Source organism: Ursus arctos, unplaced genomic scaffold (assembly GCF_023065955.2).
Source record: "Ursus arctos isolate Adak ecotype North America unplaced genomic scaffold, UrsArc2.0 scaffold_11, whole genome shotgun sequence".
In the NCBI taxonomy this organism is placed as follows: Eukaryota; Metazoa; Chordata; class Mammalia; order Carnivora; family Ursidae; genus Ursus; species Ursus arctos.
Genome location: NW_026622775.1, coordinates 70,732,569 through 70,752,432, shown reverse-complemented (window position 1 = coordinate 70,752,432; position 19,864 = coordinate 70,732,569). Strand labels below are relative to the sequence as shown.

Genomic DNA, 19,864 nt, shown 5'->3' with positions numbered 1-19,864 from the left:
CTCCTGCATGAGCCTGGGCAAGGAGGAGAGAAGGGGAGTCCCCTGTGCGCCCAGGGAAAATCACCGAGGAGGTTTCCACAGCTGCAAGAGCTTCCGCACCCCCAAATCATGCCGGCCGTGGTGGCTGGGCAAACTCCTCCTGCAGAGAGATTCGGTGAGGAGTAGTCACTTCGGGCCTGGGTGGTCCAAACATAAGCAGCTCCATGACCTCTGGCTGCCGAGTAGCATCCAGGGTAGATGGGGACTCGAGCGTGGCCTCCCCGGGAAGAGGAGGCAGGACATGGTAGGCATAGCTCCATGTGGCCCCAGCAGGTGTCGACTTTCTGGGAAACGCTGCCTTGAAAGGAGAAGAAATGGAGCAGAGCGGGGCTGGGGGGGGGGGGGGGCGGGCACCGTAGCCAGACCCAGAATGAGCCCCACGGCAGCCGTCCGAAGCTCTGCACAAGACACTTGGTGAAAAATTGGAGCAACCAAGCGGGTGGCCGTGTTTATTGAAAGAGAGATGAATTCCGTCTCCTTCCAAGTCATTCTGTGCCGGGCTGGTGAGCTCAGAAATAGCTGGCAGTCATAAAATCACAGAATCCCATTTGTGGAAAGGAACCTTGGAGAGCAGTGCCTCTGACCCTTCCCTTTGTAGATGAGGAAAGGGAGGCCCGGCCAGGTTAAGTGACTTGCCGACAGCCATGCTGGGGCTCTCAGGGACCCTGCTGCCACACCCCGCCTCTGTGTGCGCCTGTGACTCTTCTCCTTCCCCAGCCCTGGGACCTCAGCTTCCCTTGCTGTTGGCCGCAGGCCCTGCTGCAGCACATTCAAGAGCCCTCGTGCAAACCGGCAAGCGGTGCCCCCTCCTCAGGCCCAGGGTGGGCCTACAGATGGTGAGGTGAGTGCAGCTGAATGTCAGCCCCATCTGCCCGCCCGGCCCAAAGCCCCTGCACAGAGCACGACCGCAGCCCCCACCCTCCAGACCACGCCGCTGTGAGCACAGCCCACAGGGTACCCGGTTTCTCTCCCTTTTCCCGCCCAGCGCCTGGCCCTTCCTTCTGGTGCCCTCTCCCACCAATTTCACCTCCTTCGTCAGAGTGGTGGACTGCCCTCTCTCTTCCTCCAACTCTGGGATGATTCCAGCCCTGCCACCCATCAGCACTCCCACCACCAAAGCTCAGTGGGGACTGAGAGCTTGGTCATACAGATTAATTAGAGCAAGGAGTGGCAAACCACGACCCCTAGGCCAAGTTCAGCCTGCGTCTGCTTTTGTAAATACAGTTTTCTTGGAACACAGTCAGGCCCCATGATTTACATATTGCCTATGAAAGGCCAAGTTGGGCAGCGGCAGCCACGATGGCATGACGCGCCAAGCCTATGATACTATCGGGCCCTTTACAGAAGAGTTCGCTGATCTCTGATCTCGAGCAACCTTGCTGAAGCTCAGAGAAGTTCAGTGACTTAGCTGGTGGATGGTCCCCCAGACTTTGCATGCAGGCTCCTGACACCCACCCAGGTGGACCCTACACTTCTTGAGGAGAGCCTATGAGCTTGAATATGCCGAGACTCACGCTTCATTGCCAGCCTTGTTTCTACAGGGAAATCGCAGAGGACAGCCAGTTCTGCTCAGAAAGCATTGAGGTGACACAGAATTCATCTCAAAAGAGGAGCCCGGGCTCCCTCCCCACAGGTAGTTCCCAAGAACCCATGGTAGCTAAGTCACTCTGCCCTTGCCTTGGGCCTACCAGGATCCCACACCAGCCTGTCGCCCGTGGGTACTGACATTGCCCTGAGGACCCCGCCGACCAATGCTTCCTGCTCTTCATTTGGGGCCGGTGACCTGAGATGCAGTTGCCCTGGTGTCCTTCAGCTGAGCTGTCACTGCAGTGCCACGTCCTCTGCTTCATGCCCGCAGAGGGGGTGGCCAATCAAAAGAACTCCAGAGAGCATGACATTTGGCCCTTCCGTAGCCACTGTCCCCAGTGACTCTCGGATCAAGTCAACTCTGCCTTACAAACAACGAAGAAGTTTCCCTTTTTTCCTCTCTCCACCCCTCCTGCCCTCTCAACCCCACTTGGCAATGGTTCAAAGAGTTCAGTCTGGGGGCCTAATGACCATATGTTCTTGTGTTTGCCACAAGGAATCCGGCTGCTAAGAGGAGGAGCCCTGGCGGGCCGGGCAGGTGCCGAGAATCTGTGGAGGTCCAGGGTGGCGTGCCCACTAGTGAAGGGAGGGGCCTGGCTGAGCGCTGCCCCCTGTGTGCCAGGCCCTGGGGCTTTTATCCTGATGAGTGTTGTTATGAGGCAGGCACAGCAGCCCCATTTTACCGACGAGAAGCCTGGAGCTCATGCTGGACACGATCAGCCAGCTGGTCAGCGGGGACCTATGGTTCACACCAGGTCCGCCTGACCCCCATATGTATCCTCTTTCCTCCGCACCATGGTGTTCCCGAGGCAAGAGCAGTTCATCGTCGAATGAGCAGGTTCCGAGGTGGTGAGGCTCCTTCCTCAAGAGGCCCTCTTCCTGCCAAAGCTGCGTCCCCACGAGGTCCACACCCATCCCAGCACACACGGAGGTGGAACGCTCCCGCCCAGGAAGACCTGGGGTGAGCCACGTCCGGAGCAGCCATGTCCAGTGAGCACGTTCCTTGCGCTTCTCCCCCTTTTTGAGTCCATACTGTACTGGATTGAACGAGCTTCACTTACACAACTCCCTCACCGTGTGCCCTGTAGGCTGGAGGGGGAAGGGCAGCACAGCGAGGGAGCCCAGATTCACTGGAACCCCCAGGGAAGGGACTGCCCCGGTCAGGCCGGCTGCAGGCCAGCCCGGCGCAGGGGCAAACGTGGCAGCTCGGCTGGGGCAGCGCCTGTCCTGGCGGTTTGAGCCCAGACCCACAAGGCAGCCCACCTGCGCTGGCGTCTGAGCGCGGCCGCCGGCCCTCGGTACAGTCTGGGGTGGGATCTCCCCTTGCCTGTGCTTCAGTCTGCTCGTCTGCAGAACAGGGAAACGGAGCCAGCTCGCTGCGTCCCCGTGGGAATGAAATGAGTGGATGTTCATGCCATTTTGGAACCGTGTCTGGCCCACGGTGGGGGCTATGTAAGCATTAGTTAAATCTTATGTAGACAGATTTTTAAATACCCACATTTCGTTTCCATTTTGAGTAATGCTGTTAAAATCCTCCTAAAATGTTCACCGCCCTTTCTCTGCTCTGGAAGGTACAGCACTTGAGTCCAGAAGTGGAGTGCGGCAAATCACGTTCTGATTAACGGCCGCTTCTCTGCACAGCCCTGATTTTACAAACCACATCTTGGTGAGGATTTCAAAGCTCTTTCCATTCACTCGCTTGTTTTAAGATAGGAGTGGAACAATGAAGTCGTATGGCTGGGCTTTTAGAAAACACACCTGAGTTCAGAAATTCCAAATGGCCACGTGGGCAGATGGAGCTGGCCCCGCCTTGCTCAGAACACAGGCGGCTACCCGGGCAGAAAAAGCCCGTGGGTGTGGGCCTCTGTCTGTCCGTGTGTCTCTCTCCCCCTCCAGCCCGGTGCAGAGTTGAGAAGGGCCTTCAGATCATGTAACAGAACTTTGTAGATGAGAGAACCAAGGTTGAACAAGATGATAGTAACCAGCCTTTTTAAGTCCAAAGTCCACCAATGTGATATCAACTTTTTACAAGTTTGGGCTCCAAATGACTTTGGTTTTTCCTCAAAAAATTAAATCTATTTCTAAAAGATAAAGATCTACTCCCCACTGAGACTTTAAAAGAATGGGCAACAGTCTATGAATACATTTACTTGTTTTAACATGGAGTGTGTGGCCAGTTTTATCCCCTGGTATCCTAGCCTACAAGAGAGGAAGACCCAGCTTCAACTCAGTTCACAAGTTAGAAAAGACTGGCACAGAATTTCCCCCGCAGCAGGCAACACTGGGGCTTTGCGCTTATGGGAGGAAAGACAAGTCTCTGTCTTATACAGGCATTGGGCAGTCCCTAGGACAGGGCTGGGAACTAGGCACAGGCACACACACACACAGAGGTGTGCGTGCACACCACCCCCCATGAGGCCCTTGGGCATGAAGTTAAGCCGTTGTAGGTGGACCGTCAGACCCTGGGAGCCCAGAGACAGCAGTTAACCAGCACAGGGGAGGCTAACGCAGGGATCCTAGCTGGGCGGGAGCCAGGACACAGGTGACGGCTGGCAGCCCTGGAGAAGCTTGGCATCGGAAGGTCTGGTGGAGACAGCAGTTCCCAGCTAGGGCCTGAGGATGGAGTCAGGGCTTGTGTCTTAGAAGGACTCAAGAGAGCAGGGTTAGACTCAGTCCCGCGAAACCCGTGTTGGCAAGCAGGTAATGAAGGTAGGGTGTGGGAGGCAGGGAACTGATAACGACCCTGCATCTGGTCTCAAAACAGGGCAGAGGTCCAGCTATGCAGCCTGCCACCGAGGTCAGCTGAGGACCAGGGCGCAGCTCACTTGATGCGGAGTCCTCTGCGATCCTGAACCGGCCTTCTTGGATTCACCACCATCACAGGTCTCCACTGGGCCTTAGCCCAGTGCCAGTAGTCCTAGCTACGTTAGTGAGAAGAGGGCAGCAGGGCATGAGCCAGGCAGGAAGCAGATGTCTGGGTTCTTGACTGAGCAAAACTGTCCCAGGCTGGAAGCTTCCCCAGGGAGGGGAAAGCATTCCTATGTGGTTTCAGTCTTAACAAGGTACTGGGGCGTGATAGCCGCATGCCCCAGATCAGGAACCTGCAAGGGGCTAGTGGCAGAGAAAGCACGTTGTACAGACTAAGATGACTGGGGTAAAGGCACAATGAGCCTATACTTCAGGCAGCCTGACTCTCCCCAGAAGAACCCTAAAATAATTTCGGCTCTCTCTGGAGCCCCTACTATTCTTCTGATTCCATTCCTGCTCCTCTTCACTTAACTGCCCCCAAGCCCAGTCTCAATGTCTAGGCCCAAATGTCTTAATGTTAACTAAGATTCATTGAAACCATTAACTAATTAGCATTTAAGTAGTAACATTTTATTCTTCCCAGGTTTATTTACATATCTTGAGAGGATCACAGGGAACAGGAATCATCTCAATCAAAGGAATGAATATTTAATAGTAAAATTTCTGCTACGTGATACCCGGATAGGGAGAGGTTTTAAGGCAGAGTAAAGTTGCCCTGCATCCATTCCTCTTTCCTAATGGCACCTCCATTTCCTTTTGGGAAATTTCCTCTCCTTCATTACACAAGCCAAGGGCTTATATCACATCAGGCACGTCAGACATGACGTAGTCTCCTCTCCCACCAAAGTATGGCAGGAGGTCGGCACAGGCCCCAGTGCAGCCAGTTGCACGACAGTTGGCCGTCATTCCTCCCAGAGGCAGCAGCACGCTGACCCTGTGGATCATGCCTTCTGTCCCTTCAGATGTCTCTTGGTTCCTGCCCCAGCCTCCCCTGGTCCCCCCAACCTTCCACTGATTCTGTGAGCCTTTTCCCCCCAAAGCCTCTTAAGTTAACCAGTCCTCGCTGCTCACAAAGAACATGGATCCCCAAGTAAACTCCGCAGCCACCTCCACCCAGAGTAAGGCCGGTGGTGGCTGCGGAAGACAGCCGGCTGGCCCACCGTCCCTCCACACTCAGGCTGGGACCTGTACACCAGGGGCCCATGTGGCCAACGGCTCTACAACTGGCAACAAGAGCCATTGGGGGGGACCCAGGATCGGGAGACTGCCAAACAGCATCTCCTCTCCCAGTGGCAACGGGATGGGATCACATGCAGCCCTGACAGTGGGAACACCCCCACATGGCCGTCTCCCTCCCCCTCCCGCCGTGTGCACACACTCATATGTGCATGCGAACACTCACAAGCCTGCACGTGGGTGTGCGCACGCACACTGAGCCAGCAGGCATCCTCCCAGCCTTCTCCATGAAGAACCTCTCCAGGAGAATATGGCAGGCCCAGGGTCCAGGTGGAGCCTGGGTGGTAACTAGAGAAAAAGAGAAGAAGGGATGGACCGCCATCGTCTTTGTCCTCTAGTGGGACCCAGAAGGCCAGGTCCCCGCCTTCACCATCACACAGCTTAAATAAACCAGGAGTCCCAGTGGGAAGATAACCACCTCACTCTACGTAACACCACCAGGGCCACTTCTAGGACCACCCTGGCAGCCTTAAAACCCAAACAGACCCGAGGCGTCAAGGTTTTAAGCTGTCTCCGGCCCTCCGTCCCCACCGCTGCTTTAAGGGCCCAGCGGGCTCGGCACAGCCAGGACGCAGAGATCCACCTAGTGGACAACCATCTCCTAAAGGAGCTTATCACCCACACCGAAGACACATGATGGACGGAGACGTGTGCACGCGTGCACACACACACTCTCCCCAAGGCCCGCCAAGAGCCCAGGTAAGTGACCAAGAGGGGGCAATGAGCCAAGAACAAAATAGGGGGAGAAGGCACGCCCAGAGTGAGCAGAAGGCAAACTGCTTCCTAGTATGTTTATTGGAGCCTCGGCTACGTATGAATACGGATCAGGAACCCCCTCCACAGCCCAGTCAGCCCGACGGGGGCAGAGACACAGGGAGTCAATCTCCATTTTTTCCCATTATAGACAACATTATTAAAAAAAATAAACTTTACAATAATACATTTTCGCTCATCTGTTGGGGTATTATTTCCATAGTTTTGCTTCTTAAAAAAAGGAAAAAAAGGGGAAACCACACGATATATGTATATGGATGTGTATATACATATATGTTAAGAAAGGAGTCGTGTTCTGTACAGACAGTGGGCGTTTGTCTGGGGAATGAGGAGAGAATGTGGAGAAGAGGAACGGGGAGCCGAGAGGAGAGAGAGCTGCAGCCACCAGGGCACGGTGCCGGCAGGCGTCCCACCATGCTCTTCTCTGCCCCTCTTGGGGACCCCTTTCCCTGGGGGAGGGGGGAGAGACCCACTGAATGGACCCACAAGAAACCAAAGGAGCCAACAAAGGATCATTTCTCCTTGATTTCAAAATTCCTGCCACCAAGGAGGAAGCAGCAGCCTTGAGCTGGTGCCCAAGCTTTGCTCCCTCTGCCCACGGGGACGTCCCAAGAGGGCTGAGCTCCCAAGCCCCCTGGAGCTGGCCCCGGCACCCCCTCCAGGCCACAGTCGGGGAGCCCGGAGCCATCCCCTCCACAGGCATCACTCGGGGTTCCCAGGTCAGACGCAGATCCACTCAACCCGCAGACAAGAGAGAATGAAATAAACTCCATCCTCGAAGCCAGGTGGGGGTCCTGAGGTACCCAGCTGGACCCCCAGCAGCCAGCCTTGCTGCCCTGCTGCCCGATGCCCTCTGCCAAGCCCCTCGCAGGTCCCTAGAGTGGGTAGCTTGAGAAGAGTAGCCACCCTGCCCCCAGTTCGCATCAGCACAGCCACAAGTCCCTTGGGCTGCAGGGGTGTCATCTTGGTCTCTTACGTCAGCAGGATCCAGAGAGGAAAACCCCAGGAGAAAGTGAAGGGCATTTCTAGACCCTCACGCTCTTCCTCGGCGCTGGGTTTCCCTTGCTGAGGGACCTCTGGGCCAGCTCTCAGGCTGCCCGCCTGCTTGTCTGTTTAGTTTAGAAAAACTTCTCCAGAGAAGAAACCTGGGAGGAGACAGGTTCAGAGACAAGGTGGGGAAATAAATTTTTTTGCAAGGTGTGTGTGTGTGTGTTTCCATTTGCCAGGCGGGTGTTCTCATCTGTGTAGTTTCCGGAAATCTCCCGACATGGTTCCCAGAGCCTACAAGGCCAGCTTCAGCATCAGGAAGGAGACAGCGGTCAAGGCAGCCGACGGCGTGGCTCTGCGGGGGCCTGAGTTAGGTCTGATCACCTTGTTACTCCCTGGGATGATATTGGTCGTGAGCTGCAGCCACGGCACAAGGGGAGACAGAAGCAAAGACACAAAGAAAGACAGAAGACCAAATGAGTCAGCAGGCCTGGGATCAAGCAAAGAGAAGGACTCGAGAAGTGGAGTCCTTGAGCCCCCGCCCTCCGGGTCCACCCAGGGGACCCAGCTTTGTGCTCGCCTGGAGACGGAGCCGGGCTTCCATGGAGCGGAGCTGAGCCCTGGGCTCCAGGAGCCAGGGCAGCAGTCCCCAGGCAAATGGGCTGATGCTACCAAGTAAGGAAGAGGGTCTATGGACACACACCAGAGAGGAGGGGCATGGTACCAAGATCTCAAGCAGCAACTCTCATGGTCCACAAGCACCTGCTTCTTAGAGGGGAGGGGAGGGGAGGGGAGGGGAGGGGAGGGGAGGGGAGGGGAGGGGAGGGGAGGGGAGGGGAGGGGAGGAGGGAGAAGCTTTGTTCTTCCTGCTCCCAAATTTCTTTGAATCCCTCTGCTCCATGAAGCTTCCTTGCCCATCTCTGACTCTCTCCTCCTCAGAAGCTTATGCTTCCTTTCTTTTTTATACATATGCAAATACCTCCACACATGCTACAGACGCAAAGACACACTCCTGGGTTGAACCTCCTTCAAGGAAGGGACTGTGTCTTTTTCCATCTCTCAAGCTCTTCAGTATCACAAAACCAGCATAGAGAAGGTGCTCAGGACACGTGTCCTAGTCAGGAAGGCTTGAGAGGGCCTCTGCTCAGAGCAGCTCCTGTGTCTCACCCAAGGAGACGGCCAAGGGCACCGTCCGCTGCCTCGCCTGCACCCCCAGCACGGTGAGCGCCCACCCCAGTGTAGGCGGGCCAGGAGCTCAACTAGCCCGGCCCGTGCAATGGGATCTGGGGGCCCCAAGTCCGAGACTCACCTGGAAAACACCCCCTTCTGGCCCCTGCACCCACCCCTCGCTCTGCCCCTCACTCACCTCTGTGAAGCACATGCTTAACTCTTTGGAGTTATTGGCCTTCAGCCCCTGTTCCTGTGGAAGAGAAGATGCTAGTAAGGACGGGCCACCAAAGCTGGCTCTCTGGCCGAGCTTTGTGCCATGACTTGAATGAGACCAAATATTCTGTGGCCCTGCCCCCATTAAGCACAGAGTGCATGAGAAGATGCCGGCTGAATCCCAAGCAGCAAAAAGACCCTTGTCCCTTTCTCACACCATCGGCACTTAGGTCCTGTCTCCCCTGGGCTCCTGGAGAAGAGATTCCTAACTCTGCTCCCCAACTTCAGGCATTATGTAGTAATACGCCATTTGCGTGTCCATCGACTATGCCACGAGGCAGGGACCACGGCTTCTTTTCCTTGCATTGGGCAGTGTCTGGATCATAACACCGACTCAGTAAATGCTCTGCTAGGTGCGTATAAGGGTGAATCAGTGAAAGAACGTCATAGATCAAAACGGGGATCCAAGGGCCAGCTCCAGAAACCTCATCAACCCTTATCTGGGCTGGTGGGGAAGAGAACTGTAATTGATTAGTGATGTCTGCCACTGGTGCGTATTAGGAAGACATCTGGCAATAGGGCCAGGTGTTGGCCATTCCACCCTAAACAGATGTGTGGCACCTAGGAGCATGGCGGCCAAGGCAAGGAATGAGAAAGGAAGGCTGGCTTGCTGATGATTCCAGGGTTCTCTACTCCTGGCATAACCACTTGGACACAGGACCAGAGGGTGTGTGTGAGAAACCGTCCTTTGCTACCATCATAATAATGATCCATGGGAACCAGCTGGGGGACATGGTGTTTCTACCCTGGCTTCGAACAGCTTGGTTCCCAAGGCACTTGTAGGCAAGCTGGCCACCAAAAGCACCGGGAAGCCCAAGAAATTATTCCTAAATCGCTGCTCTTGGCCAGAAGTATCGATAATCCCTCACACATCACAGGCACTCTACCACCCAGGGCATCTGGTCAGCTAAACAAGGCCCAACTGTCACACAGAGGCCAGCCAAAATCAAAGCCTCTACCAATGCTGGGGACGTGAGCACGGCGAGGAGGAGCATGACGGGGATGGAACCAGGGACCTGACCCAGGAAGATCTTGTTCAAGACTACAGTGCCAGTGACTTCAGGTGCCAAGGTCCAGCCCAGCCAAGCCACCCATGTTTGTCCCCGCAGAAGGGCCCACTGGAACCCACAGCTCCAGCCAGGGCGGTGGGAGGCCACCGCGGGACAGAGCCCACCCACCCTGCGCCACTCCCCCCCTGGGGCTGTGCTGTCACCATGTCTTCCATCCAACCACCCTCCTCTTCAGCAATCCACCCTCAGGCACCCCTGTGCAACTCGCAGCACCTGAACCACCCTGCACCACGTGGCCCAGCCCCGCTCCTCCCGGCATTCTTTCCCGCTGTCCCTGGCTCCAGGTCTGGCAGGCCTCTTTCCCCTCCAGCACGGGTCCTCTTCCGGTGCGCCCCTTCCCCCCCAGTGTCACTAACTATGTAACCTGCGTAGAATCAGTCCAGATCAACGTCCTTACCCCCACGCCAACCAAAGCAAGTCTGTTTTGATTTTATAAGTTAGAGTTATACACAAAAATGATTTTTAAAAATAGTCTACTGCTTCACAAAAAATAAGGTTTGAGAAGACAGCTAAACTCAGTGACCTCTAAGGCCTGGCAGTACAAGCTTCCGTGATGGGACGCCAGCTCTCAGGGCCCTCGGCACAGGGGCCAATGCTGGGTCTGGAGGCCTGCACCCCAGGTCACCCCATGCGGGGAGAAGCCCACCGAGCACCAGGGCCAAGGGCTCAGCCAGTGGGGAGGAGGTGCAATCTGGATGTGGCCACCCTGCAGCCGCCGGCCCGTGGCTGGACTTGCCCCCCAGGCTGGGAGGACTTGACAGGCTCCTTTTAAGAGCACACAGGAGAGGGGGCTGGTAACAAGTATTTGAGGAAAAAGGAAGGCGGGGAGAAAGAAGTAAGTAAGAGAGGAACAGAGAAGAGAGAAGAAGGAGAGGCATACCCCAGGAGCCAAGGAGCAAACGTCAGGGAGGGTGGGGGGTGATAGGGAGGAGCGGGCAGGAGCAGAGGGGGACAGAAGGGGGAAGGGGACAAGGAACTGAGAGGAAGGGAGGGCACGGAGGAGGAGGGTGAGAGAGAGGGAGAGGAAGCTGCGGAGGGCGAGTCTCCGTCCTCTCATCAGACCCATGTTGACATGAAAAAGTGACACAGCTCCCTGGGCCAGCCCCAAGGCAATCCAACCCCAGGGGGTCTCTGACAAGTGCCACAGGGACTTTGGGAGAGAAGGACTGGCCTCCATGAAGACCACGGCTAGGACCCGTCCCCTGCCCCATGTCACCCACTGTGTATCCATCATCCACAGCACTGACCCAAGTCCTTCTGAGCCAACGACAAGTCAGTCCAGTAGGCTCCGTGCCGTCGGCCATATACTGACCGTGTGCTGAACCCCCAGGTCTCGTCGGTGACATCTGCAGCTTCCTCTTGCTCCCCTAAAGTACTTCCTTCACGTGCTCGGAAACCTAGCTCACAGACTTTTATCCTCACAGACCCAACCAGCCTTTCCCTTTTAAACCAAAGGGTCCTAATCCTTGGTGTCCATCCCCACAGGACCACTCCTGCGTCTGAGGAAGGAAGAGCCTGAGAGGCCAGAACCCTGGGCTCGAGTCTTGTTCAGCCAGTGACCCGGCCAAGTCACTTCACCTCCTGTAACATCAGGTTTGTCATCTATAAAATAGCGATAGACCAACGTACCTCACTGACCCACTGTGACAACTACATGAGACAGGGCATACGGCACAGCAAGGCTCTGCGCACCTGCAAGGGCCCCTTAACCCCACAAGGCCTGAAGCTGAGCCGAACTAAGTTGTGCCTGCCAAGGCGGGGCCTGTGAGAAATGCAGCAGGCCCAGGAAGGGGCTGTGAGGTGAAAGCCCTGGGGCTACTCCGCCCCACCTGACCGCCTGAGAGGCGAAGTGGGGAGCAGTCTCTGCCCCTGGTGGATGGGAGTGCCTGCCTTCCCGCAGACGCAGAGCAGACAGTGAAGGCTGCAGTCATCTCCCCAGGGGCCACCTAAGACCCTCACCCAGCCCTGGCCACACAGAGCAGTGCGGGGGGGGGGGGGGGTGCCCACCAGCTGACCTTCTCTGAAAGCAGCCTGTGGGCGAGGTGCAGAGAGAAGGTTCCACTACCTCATGGCAAAACCACCGGTGGCTCAATCCACTGCCTGTCTCGCCCACCATTAACCCTCCCTCACCATTAACCCTCCCCCACAGCTCCCACAAGGGGTTCCAAAGACGAATGAGTCACAGCCCTGCTCACACCCTAGTGAGGGAAATAAACATCCACAGCCACCTCAGCGCCAGTTAAGAAAACAGGAGCAGGAGAGGCAGTGTCCCTCGCCAAATCCGCCAGGCTGCCCGCTGCCCTCTGAGGCCGTGCCCCGAAGGCTGCCCGTGATGCCCATCTCACCCAGCTCTCCTGGACTCCAACGGAACAAGTTTAGGGGAACAGAGCTGAGCTGCTCCAACCCCTGCCCCACCCCCCTCCCAACTCTGAGCCTCTTTCCCCCTCAAGGCCAGCTGAAGGGCTGTGGGGCTACCGGGTCCCAAAGGGCTCAGGTCTGGGCTGCAAGGATGGCAGGGGGCAGAGCCTTTAATAGTAAATCCCTCTGACAGAGACTTTGTGCCCTTGGCTGTCCTGCAGGTTGCCTCCAGAAGGATGGAAGCAGCCGGTGGCACTGGGGGACCTGAATGGGGGAAGGGGCACAGACACAGAGGGAAAATGGCAGCAAAGGCAAAGTTCATCCTTCTAGAAATTTCTCCCGGGGGGGGGGGGGGTTTGCCCAGGCAGTTGGGAGGAATTATTGTCTTCCTCCTCTTCCTTGCCCACCTCTGTCCCCACTTCCAAAGTTGGGTCTGGCAGTCCCGGGGCCCTGCCAGTTGGCATCCGTGGGAACACTGCATCCCCGGCTTCTGTTTCTGGCCCCAGCCCCAGGTCTCAGTGTCCTTAGCCACCTTCCTCCTGACTGGCCCACCTAGTAACTCACTCCTCTTCCCCTCCACTCCCTGCCACCCCCTCATCCAGCCCTCCTATTTTGCCTACCTGTGACTATCAACTATGACAAAGATCAAACAGGTCTGCCGGCGTGTCTCCCTTGCCAGCCAGTGTCCACCTGCGGTCCCAGGCAGAGATCCTCCCAGATCATAGAGCCCATCTTCCCACCACCACACTCCCTGTCAAAGCCTTTGGTGGCCCCCCAAACCCCCACTTCAGCCTGCTCATCAGATTGTATTCCCACCCGTCCTTCCCATGTGGGTACCCTGTGTTCTCACCCAGCCCAGGGCCTGTCACTCCTCTAGACCAGGGGGTGGGCAAACATCTTCTGCAAAGGCCCTGGTTAGTACGTATTTTAGGCAACTCTGCCTGTAGCACATGGATAATATGTAAACAATGGGGTGTGGCTCTGTTCCCATAAAACTTGACTTACCCAAACAGATGGCAGGTCCCTACCGGACCTGTTCTGTGCTATGCTGACTGCGTGCCCTTGCTCCCACTTGCCCCTCTGCCTGGACACCCTCACCCACTCCACTCCAATTCCACGTCACCACATACTCAGCCCTCCCTCGTCTTCCAGGCCCAGCAGCGGGGTTAACAGTGTGGCCCTTGAGTCCTCTGCTTCCACTCCCAGTCCAAAGCAGCCCTCTCTCCTCTGGATCCGTCACCTTATCAGTCTTCCTGGTGTGCCAATGGCTTCCTCCCCCCATTATCTGAGCATGCCTTCTGCCCATCCTACCAGTGTGGGACAAGGTGCTGGCCTACTGAGCTGGTCAGCCTCAGAGCCTGGAACAGAGTAACGTGCAGTAAGGATCTATGTGGAATAAATGAAGAAAGGTCCTGATGGACAAATAAATAAACGACTACAGGGGGAACTAGAGCAAGGAAAGAAAAGAAGGAATGCAGTCAGGTCTTTCAAAGCTTGGAAACGAGCCATACTCACACATCAGAACTGTACGGACACACAGCCAGGCCTCTTGGGCCCCCCACTCTGATGCCCACGGGCCTGGGCACAAGGTCAGAGATCCATCCCGACAGCAGGCAGCATGAGGAGGGACAAAAGCATCCATGGGCTGCTGAGCCTCTTGTAGGTGTGTGGTGAGGGGGGCTTGCATCAACCCCTCCAAATACATTTCTAATGCCCCCGCATGTGATGGGAAGTACCAAGAGTAAGAGCAAAAACTGGCTGGTAGAGACAAAAAGAGCAAAGGAGACTGTGTTGCCAGGGCCCTGCAGCCCAGGGAAAGGCAGGACTCCAGGGGGTCCTTGCAAACTGGCCCAGAGAAAAGCACAGGGAACACCAAGGACACTGGAAACAAACCATGAGCAGAGAAAGCAAGAGCCCGCTGCTGATCTCCCCGCCTCCCCCATCCACGGCACCGCCCTGGTCCAGGCCCCATCATGTGACAGAAGAGCCTTCTAAGCAAGCTTCATGGACCCTCCATAGAAAGACTTCTTCACCTCCCTACCCTCATGGCGGGCACGCAGACAGCAGCTACGAGGAGGAGGTAAGCTGATCAGAGTTGCGTACAAGCAAGGAAGCACACAGACCTGTTCTAGAATGGAGAGCGACAAGTTCCAATAAACCCACTGAACCGGGGGCTCTGGGTTCTTTCCTTCAACCTCTCTGGAGCACCCACTCAGTGCCACGCACTGAGCACCGGGGTACGCAGGGCAACGGAGAGGATGAGAGGCAGCCCCTGTCCCTTAGGGACACGCACCTGGGAAAGGCAGCGGAACACATCATGATGGGGGCTCAACTAAGGCGAGGCAGGAACAGAGTCAGGTGGGGAACACCCCGAAAGGTGAATCCAAGCAGGACTCACTGGGCAGAGAGAGGAAGGACAGGCACTTCGCTCCGAGGGACGGACAAGGGCACGGGCCGGCATCTTTCTCACCCCAGCCCTCACGCTGACCCCAGGGGACTGGCTGGCTGGGCTTCAGAGTCCAAGTCGGACCTGCCGCCTACAGAGCAGGGAGGGAATTCACACAGAGGGTTGTATGTGTACACACATATAGGCAAGGCCAGAAGGGAGGGGGAGAGACCGTTTTGCAGATCCTGCCATGCTTTCTCCCAGTTTCAGAGAGTTCCAGGCAGGCAGGGCTGCCTGGAGCAGGGACCACAGCCAGGAGTGGAAGCACAGGAGCACAGGACTCAAAACAGCATCGAGGGTGCCTAGACACAGGGCCGAGCTCCTGGCACCTCTGTGGAGCCCCTCCAGCAGCCCCGTGAGCGGGCAAGAGCTCCTCCGGCTGCAGACCCCGTCCCCCACCATGGCAAAGCCCCCCAGGGCAGAAGATCAGGAGGAGGATCCCACTGTCCAGGAGCTGTGGGCTGGGGCTCCGGACAAGTTACTGTCCTCCCCGAGCTTCCCTCCTTTGGGGTTTGAGAAGGAGATCTCAGAAGGCCCTCTGGTCCTAATGTCCAATCACTTATGTGGGGTCCCCAACTGGCTGCCATCTCTGGGTCAGTGAAGGGGGTCTCTAAGGCTTCTCCAAGGGCCTGGGCCTATTGATGGGGAGGAGGCAGAAATAAGTAAAGGGACCTTGCCTCTCCCTCTCCAGGGGTGTGTGGGGTACACAGCCCCCCCACCCTCCCTCCCACCCTGGCCTCAGCCTCCTGTCTCTGTCCTCACTCAGGGACCCCGTTTTGTAGATATGGGTGGCTGTCACTCCCAAAGGTCCCACAAAGGCCACCATGGAGCCCTTCCAAGCCAGCAGAGCCGAGGGGGCGGGTACGAGCTGGGGAGGGGACAAACCACCCACACCAGCCTCCAGCAGGACGGAGGGCAGGGAGGAGGGCTTACTCACTCTGCACTCCCACACCTGGCACAGAGTAGTAGGTGCTCACTGAACACTGTGATGAATACAGATCAGGGGCCCTCCCAGGTTCAGTGAGAAGGAGCCAGGCATGATGGTTGGTGCCCCCCGCCCCTCCGAGGGTCTGGATCTCTTCCTTTTCTCCTGGAATGGCCGTTCTCAGCTGTCCCACCCGCAGGGACTCAGTCACTAGACTGTGAGTGGGCAGTCACGGGGTCCAGGCCTGGGGACCCCTGCGAGTCAGCCTGCCCAGCCCGCACCCCCCCCCGCATCCATAACACCTAGCACGCACAGAGCCCTGCTCTGTTCGCAGGCACCTCCCCAGACATCAGCTCACTTGCAGATTGTGTCTTAACTCCACTGGAATCAAGCCAAGCGTAAGACCAGCCCCCAGATGGTGAGTCTGCAGAAAACCAGGCTGAGGCTAAAAGAAACCAGGCCACAGTTTAGCAAACTGCTGAGCGACAATGGGGGGTGGGGGGGGTGGAAAGGAGTCCGAGCCATCAGGCCCTGGGCGGGCTGCAGTGGGGGCAACAGGCCACGGCCTCGAACTCCTCTACGTTCACGGCAAGTCACAGTAAGCGTCCTGGGAAAGGTCAGCTGCTGCCGCCGAGTCAGCATCTCCCCGTGTAAGCCAGCCCTGAGGGGCTCAGGGAGGCCGGTGGTGCCCCTTGGACACGGTAGCCAGGTGGCACAGCCCTGAACGGCGGGCTGCCCGCCACTCTGGCATGAAATTGAGCGGTGCCTGCGCGGCAGGCCCCGAGCCCCCGCCGGCAGCCACTCAAGCATGGCTAGTGTAATTAGGAGCTGCCCAAGGGTGACACGAACACCTCAGCCCGGATCTGCAGGGGTGACCTAAGGGAGGGGTGCAGGGCCCGGAAGGGCCCACGCTGAGTCCGACACAAGGGTACTTGGAGGTCAGCTACCGCAGCACAGAGAAGCCCACCAGGAGGGAAGGGGGGTGGGCTTCGCAGCCAGGATGGGCACCCGCACCCGCTCCCGCAGTACAACGGGTCCCAGGGCACCGAACACTCCCCCGGGCCCTGTCCCTGATCAAGTCCTCGTCCTGGCACTGAGGGGTTTCCAGCTTTCCTGAGGTTAGAACTGACCATCAAAAATTGTGTGTACTTCAAGTGTACGACATGATGACCCAAGACACGTATACATATACCGTGAAATATTCATAAGCCTATTGACATATCCATCATTTCACATCTTTACCATTTGCCTTCTCTTTCCCTTTCTGTGGTGAGAACAGCTGAGGTTTACTCTCAGCATATTTCCAGGACACAGTTCGACAGTGTCAGCTACAGTTCCACAGCTGTATGCCCCCTGGGGGTGCCGTGAGCCTGCCGCCCCACTCAGACCCGCGTCCTCACCACCTCGCACACAGCCGGGCCTTGCTCTCCCCACCCCCCGACTGTACTTCAGAGCCCCCGAACCTTCTTGGCAACTGCGGGCCCAACTGCCCCACCGTACCCCACCACCCTCAATCTCACTCAAGTCTTTGCTCTGATATTCTGCACGAGGTCCTCTTTTATACTCTGCTCTGGGTGTGTGTGTGTGTGAGAGAGAGAGAGAGAGAGAGAGAAAGCGTATGTGTGTATGAGCACGTGGGAGAGAACGTGTCTATGTGAGTTGAGTGTCTGAGAATGTGTGTGAGAGAGTGTGTGGTTGTGCTGTGTGAGTGTCCGTGAGCATGTATGTGTGTGTTATGTGAGTGTAAGAGCGCTGTGTGTGTGTGTGTGTGTGTGTGTGCGCGCGCTGTGACTAGAACCAACCTCCTAAGCAAAGAATCTCCTGGAACCACTGTCATCAGGCCTGAGGGCAGTCAACAGCAGAGAGAAAGCCTGAGCGGGGAGCCCTATGACGTGCCCGCACGGTGCCATCTGTGTCCCCTGTTATGGCACTGACCACAGTCCACGCCCGATGCTCGTTGATTTGTTTGACCCCAGACTGGACCATAAGGGCTACGAAACCCAGGATGTGTCCGTTTCATTCACCAATGTCTCCCTTGCATCTCATGTTAGTCCTGGAGCACAACGCACACATAACACACGCCGGGGGATGGATGGATGGACAGACAGACAAATGAACACCATGGGTTCTGGAGTATGACATTGGTTTGAAATCTCATTCTACCACTAACCAGCTGTGTGACCTTGGGTATGCTGCCTAACCCTCCTGGGCCAGTTTCCCATGCATAAAACACCTCACTGTGTAAAAATGCAATGAAATCGGTAGAGAATCTGCGAGCACAATACCTGGTAATTAGCAGATGGTTCGTGATGGTAACCCTTACATTTTTCTGGAGCCCCATGGCATCTAGCACAATCCTCTGATAGGACAGGTGCTTCCTGCTTGTAAGGTGAATGCCTAGGGAATGTCTGCACAAAAAACTAGCCCCAACAGCTCTTCCCTGCTCTTGGGTCCTGATCCAAAGGAAGGAACTCATGCGCCCATCCCTGGCCCCCAGTTCGCTAATGTCCCACCCCTCCTTCGGGTGTCAAGGTGCTTCTCTAAGGCCCTCGACCTGCCCCCCGCTCCTTTTCCCCAGCTGCAGAGCCACGGCCCCTCACCTGGACAGATGTGCAAGTGGTGATGACGCTGGTCCCCAGGCTGGTGCTATCACTGAGGTCATCTGGCAAAGAAGGTGTTTTCTCCACCCGAGGGGCCTGCGTGGCCTGGAATGAGGGGCTCTTTGGGGACAGATTCACATCTGTGCCGTTACCAAAGGCCTGGATGGCATTCCCTGTGGGGGGAGAGAGCAGGTAGGTGCAGAGAAACCGGACACTGCCCCTCACATCCTAAAGCTGCCTTCTCTCTAGGGGCGCCTGGGTGGCACAGCGGTTAGGCGTCTGCCTTCGGCTCAGGGCGTGATCCCGGCGTTGTGGGATCGAGCCCCACATCAGGCTCCTCTGCTATGAGCCTGCTTCTTCCTCTCCCACTCCCCCTGCTTGTGTTCCCTCTCTCACTGGCTATCTCTGTCAAATAAATAAATAAAATCTTTAAAAAAATAAAAAATAAAAAAATAAAGCTGCCTTCTCTGGAACAACCCAGAGCTGGGGACAGGCTGTGGCTTGTCCAAACTTAACTTCTCCGGAGCTCCTTTCCAGACACTACTGACATCTTACACATAGAGGAGAAAACAGCAAGAGGGAGGTTGGAAAAGACAAAGAAACCGCAAGAGAAAGAAATGTGGAAGAGGAAGGGAACAGGAAGTGGGTGTGGGGAGCCTGGAAGGAGGCAGCAAGCCGGGCCCGCGGCAGTGAGCACCGGCTTCTCCAGGGTATCCGCTGCTGAAGACCACTTGTCCCCCCAATCCCCCCCCACCTCCCAAACCCCCCCTCCCCAGCACAGGTTCTCCTGGCTCCAGGTCCTGCTGCTGGCATTCCAGGAGCCCCCGACTCAGCCCTCCTCCCGGGGTGGCCTCACCCACCCCCATATCATTACACCAATGCACTGAGGACTGAATAATGACCTCTTGAACAAAACTGTCCCCAAGACTTGACCCTGGAACAAAGTGCCCACAAACATCTTTACCTCCAAGTCCCAGACACACCTCAAGGTCATCACGTCTATGTCCCAACTAGGCATCGCTCCCTCCTGTTGCATCACTGCTTTCTGGCCATGTTTCCAGTCTTGGAGGGGTGCACTCTCCCACCAGTCCCCCACTATGCCTCCCCAACTGCCCACTTGCCACCAGTAAGGCCTACCTCCTAAAGACCTGTCCACTCCATCTCTCCTCTCCCCTCCCCGCCACTGCTCCGGGTCAATCACACTGTTCTGTCTGTGAGCAGCTTCTCCGCTCTCTGAGCAGACTTGTGTTGGGCCACCTGTCAAAACCACATCCCCACCCCTCCGCACCAGAACCAGAGAGTGGGCCTTCTGCAATGTGGGTCTGGTACAATGCCACCTGCCGATGCCCCTTCAGTGGCCTCACCACCACCTCCACCACCCGCAGGACCACAAGATCCTAACATCTTCAGGACTGCAAGGCCCTTCACGAGGAGGACTCTCCCTCCCCGTCCAGGTGCTCTCTGGCAACACCAAGCGTCTGCAGCTCCTACAGGCTGCTTCTGCCCAAGGTGCACTGGCATGCCCTCCCTGCCTCGTCAGCTGACAGATGCCCAGTGTCCCTCAATGCGCCGGCCTCTGAGAAGCTCCCAG

General features: G+C 56.7%; 1 protein-coding gene across 1 annotated transcript in view; it reads right to left on the bottom strand.

Moving 5' to 3' along the window:
• Nucleotides 1–4,985: 4,985 nt before the first annotated feature.
• GFRA2 (GDNF family receptor alpha 2) overlaps nt 4,986–19,864 on the bottom strand; it is an 84,688-nt gene continuing 69,809 nt past the window's right edge. The window contains exons 7-9 of the mRNA XM_026519064.4: nt 18,274–18,446; nt 8,798–8,851; nt 4,986–7,848 (exon numbers count right to left, since the gene is read on the bottom strand). Of these exons, the coding sequence (XP_026374849.1) occupies nt 7,726–7,848; nt 8,798–8,851; nt 18,274–18,446 (350 nt within the window). The 3' untranslated portion in view covers nt 4,986–7,725. The remainder of the gene's footprint in view (nt 7,849–8,797; nt 8,852–18,273; nt 18,447–19,864) is intronic.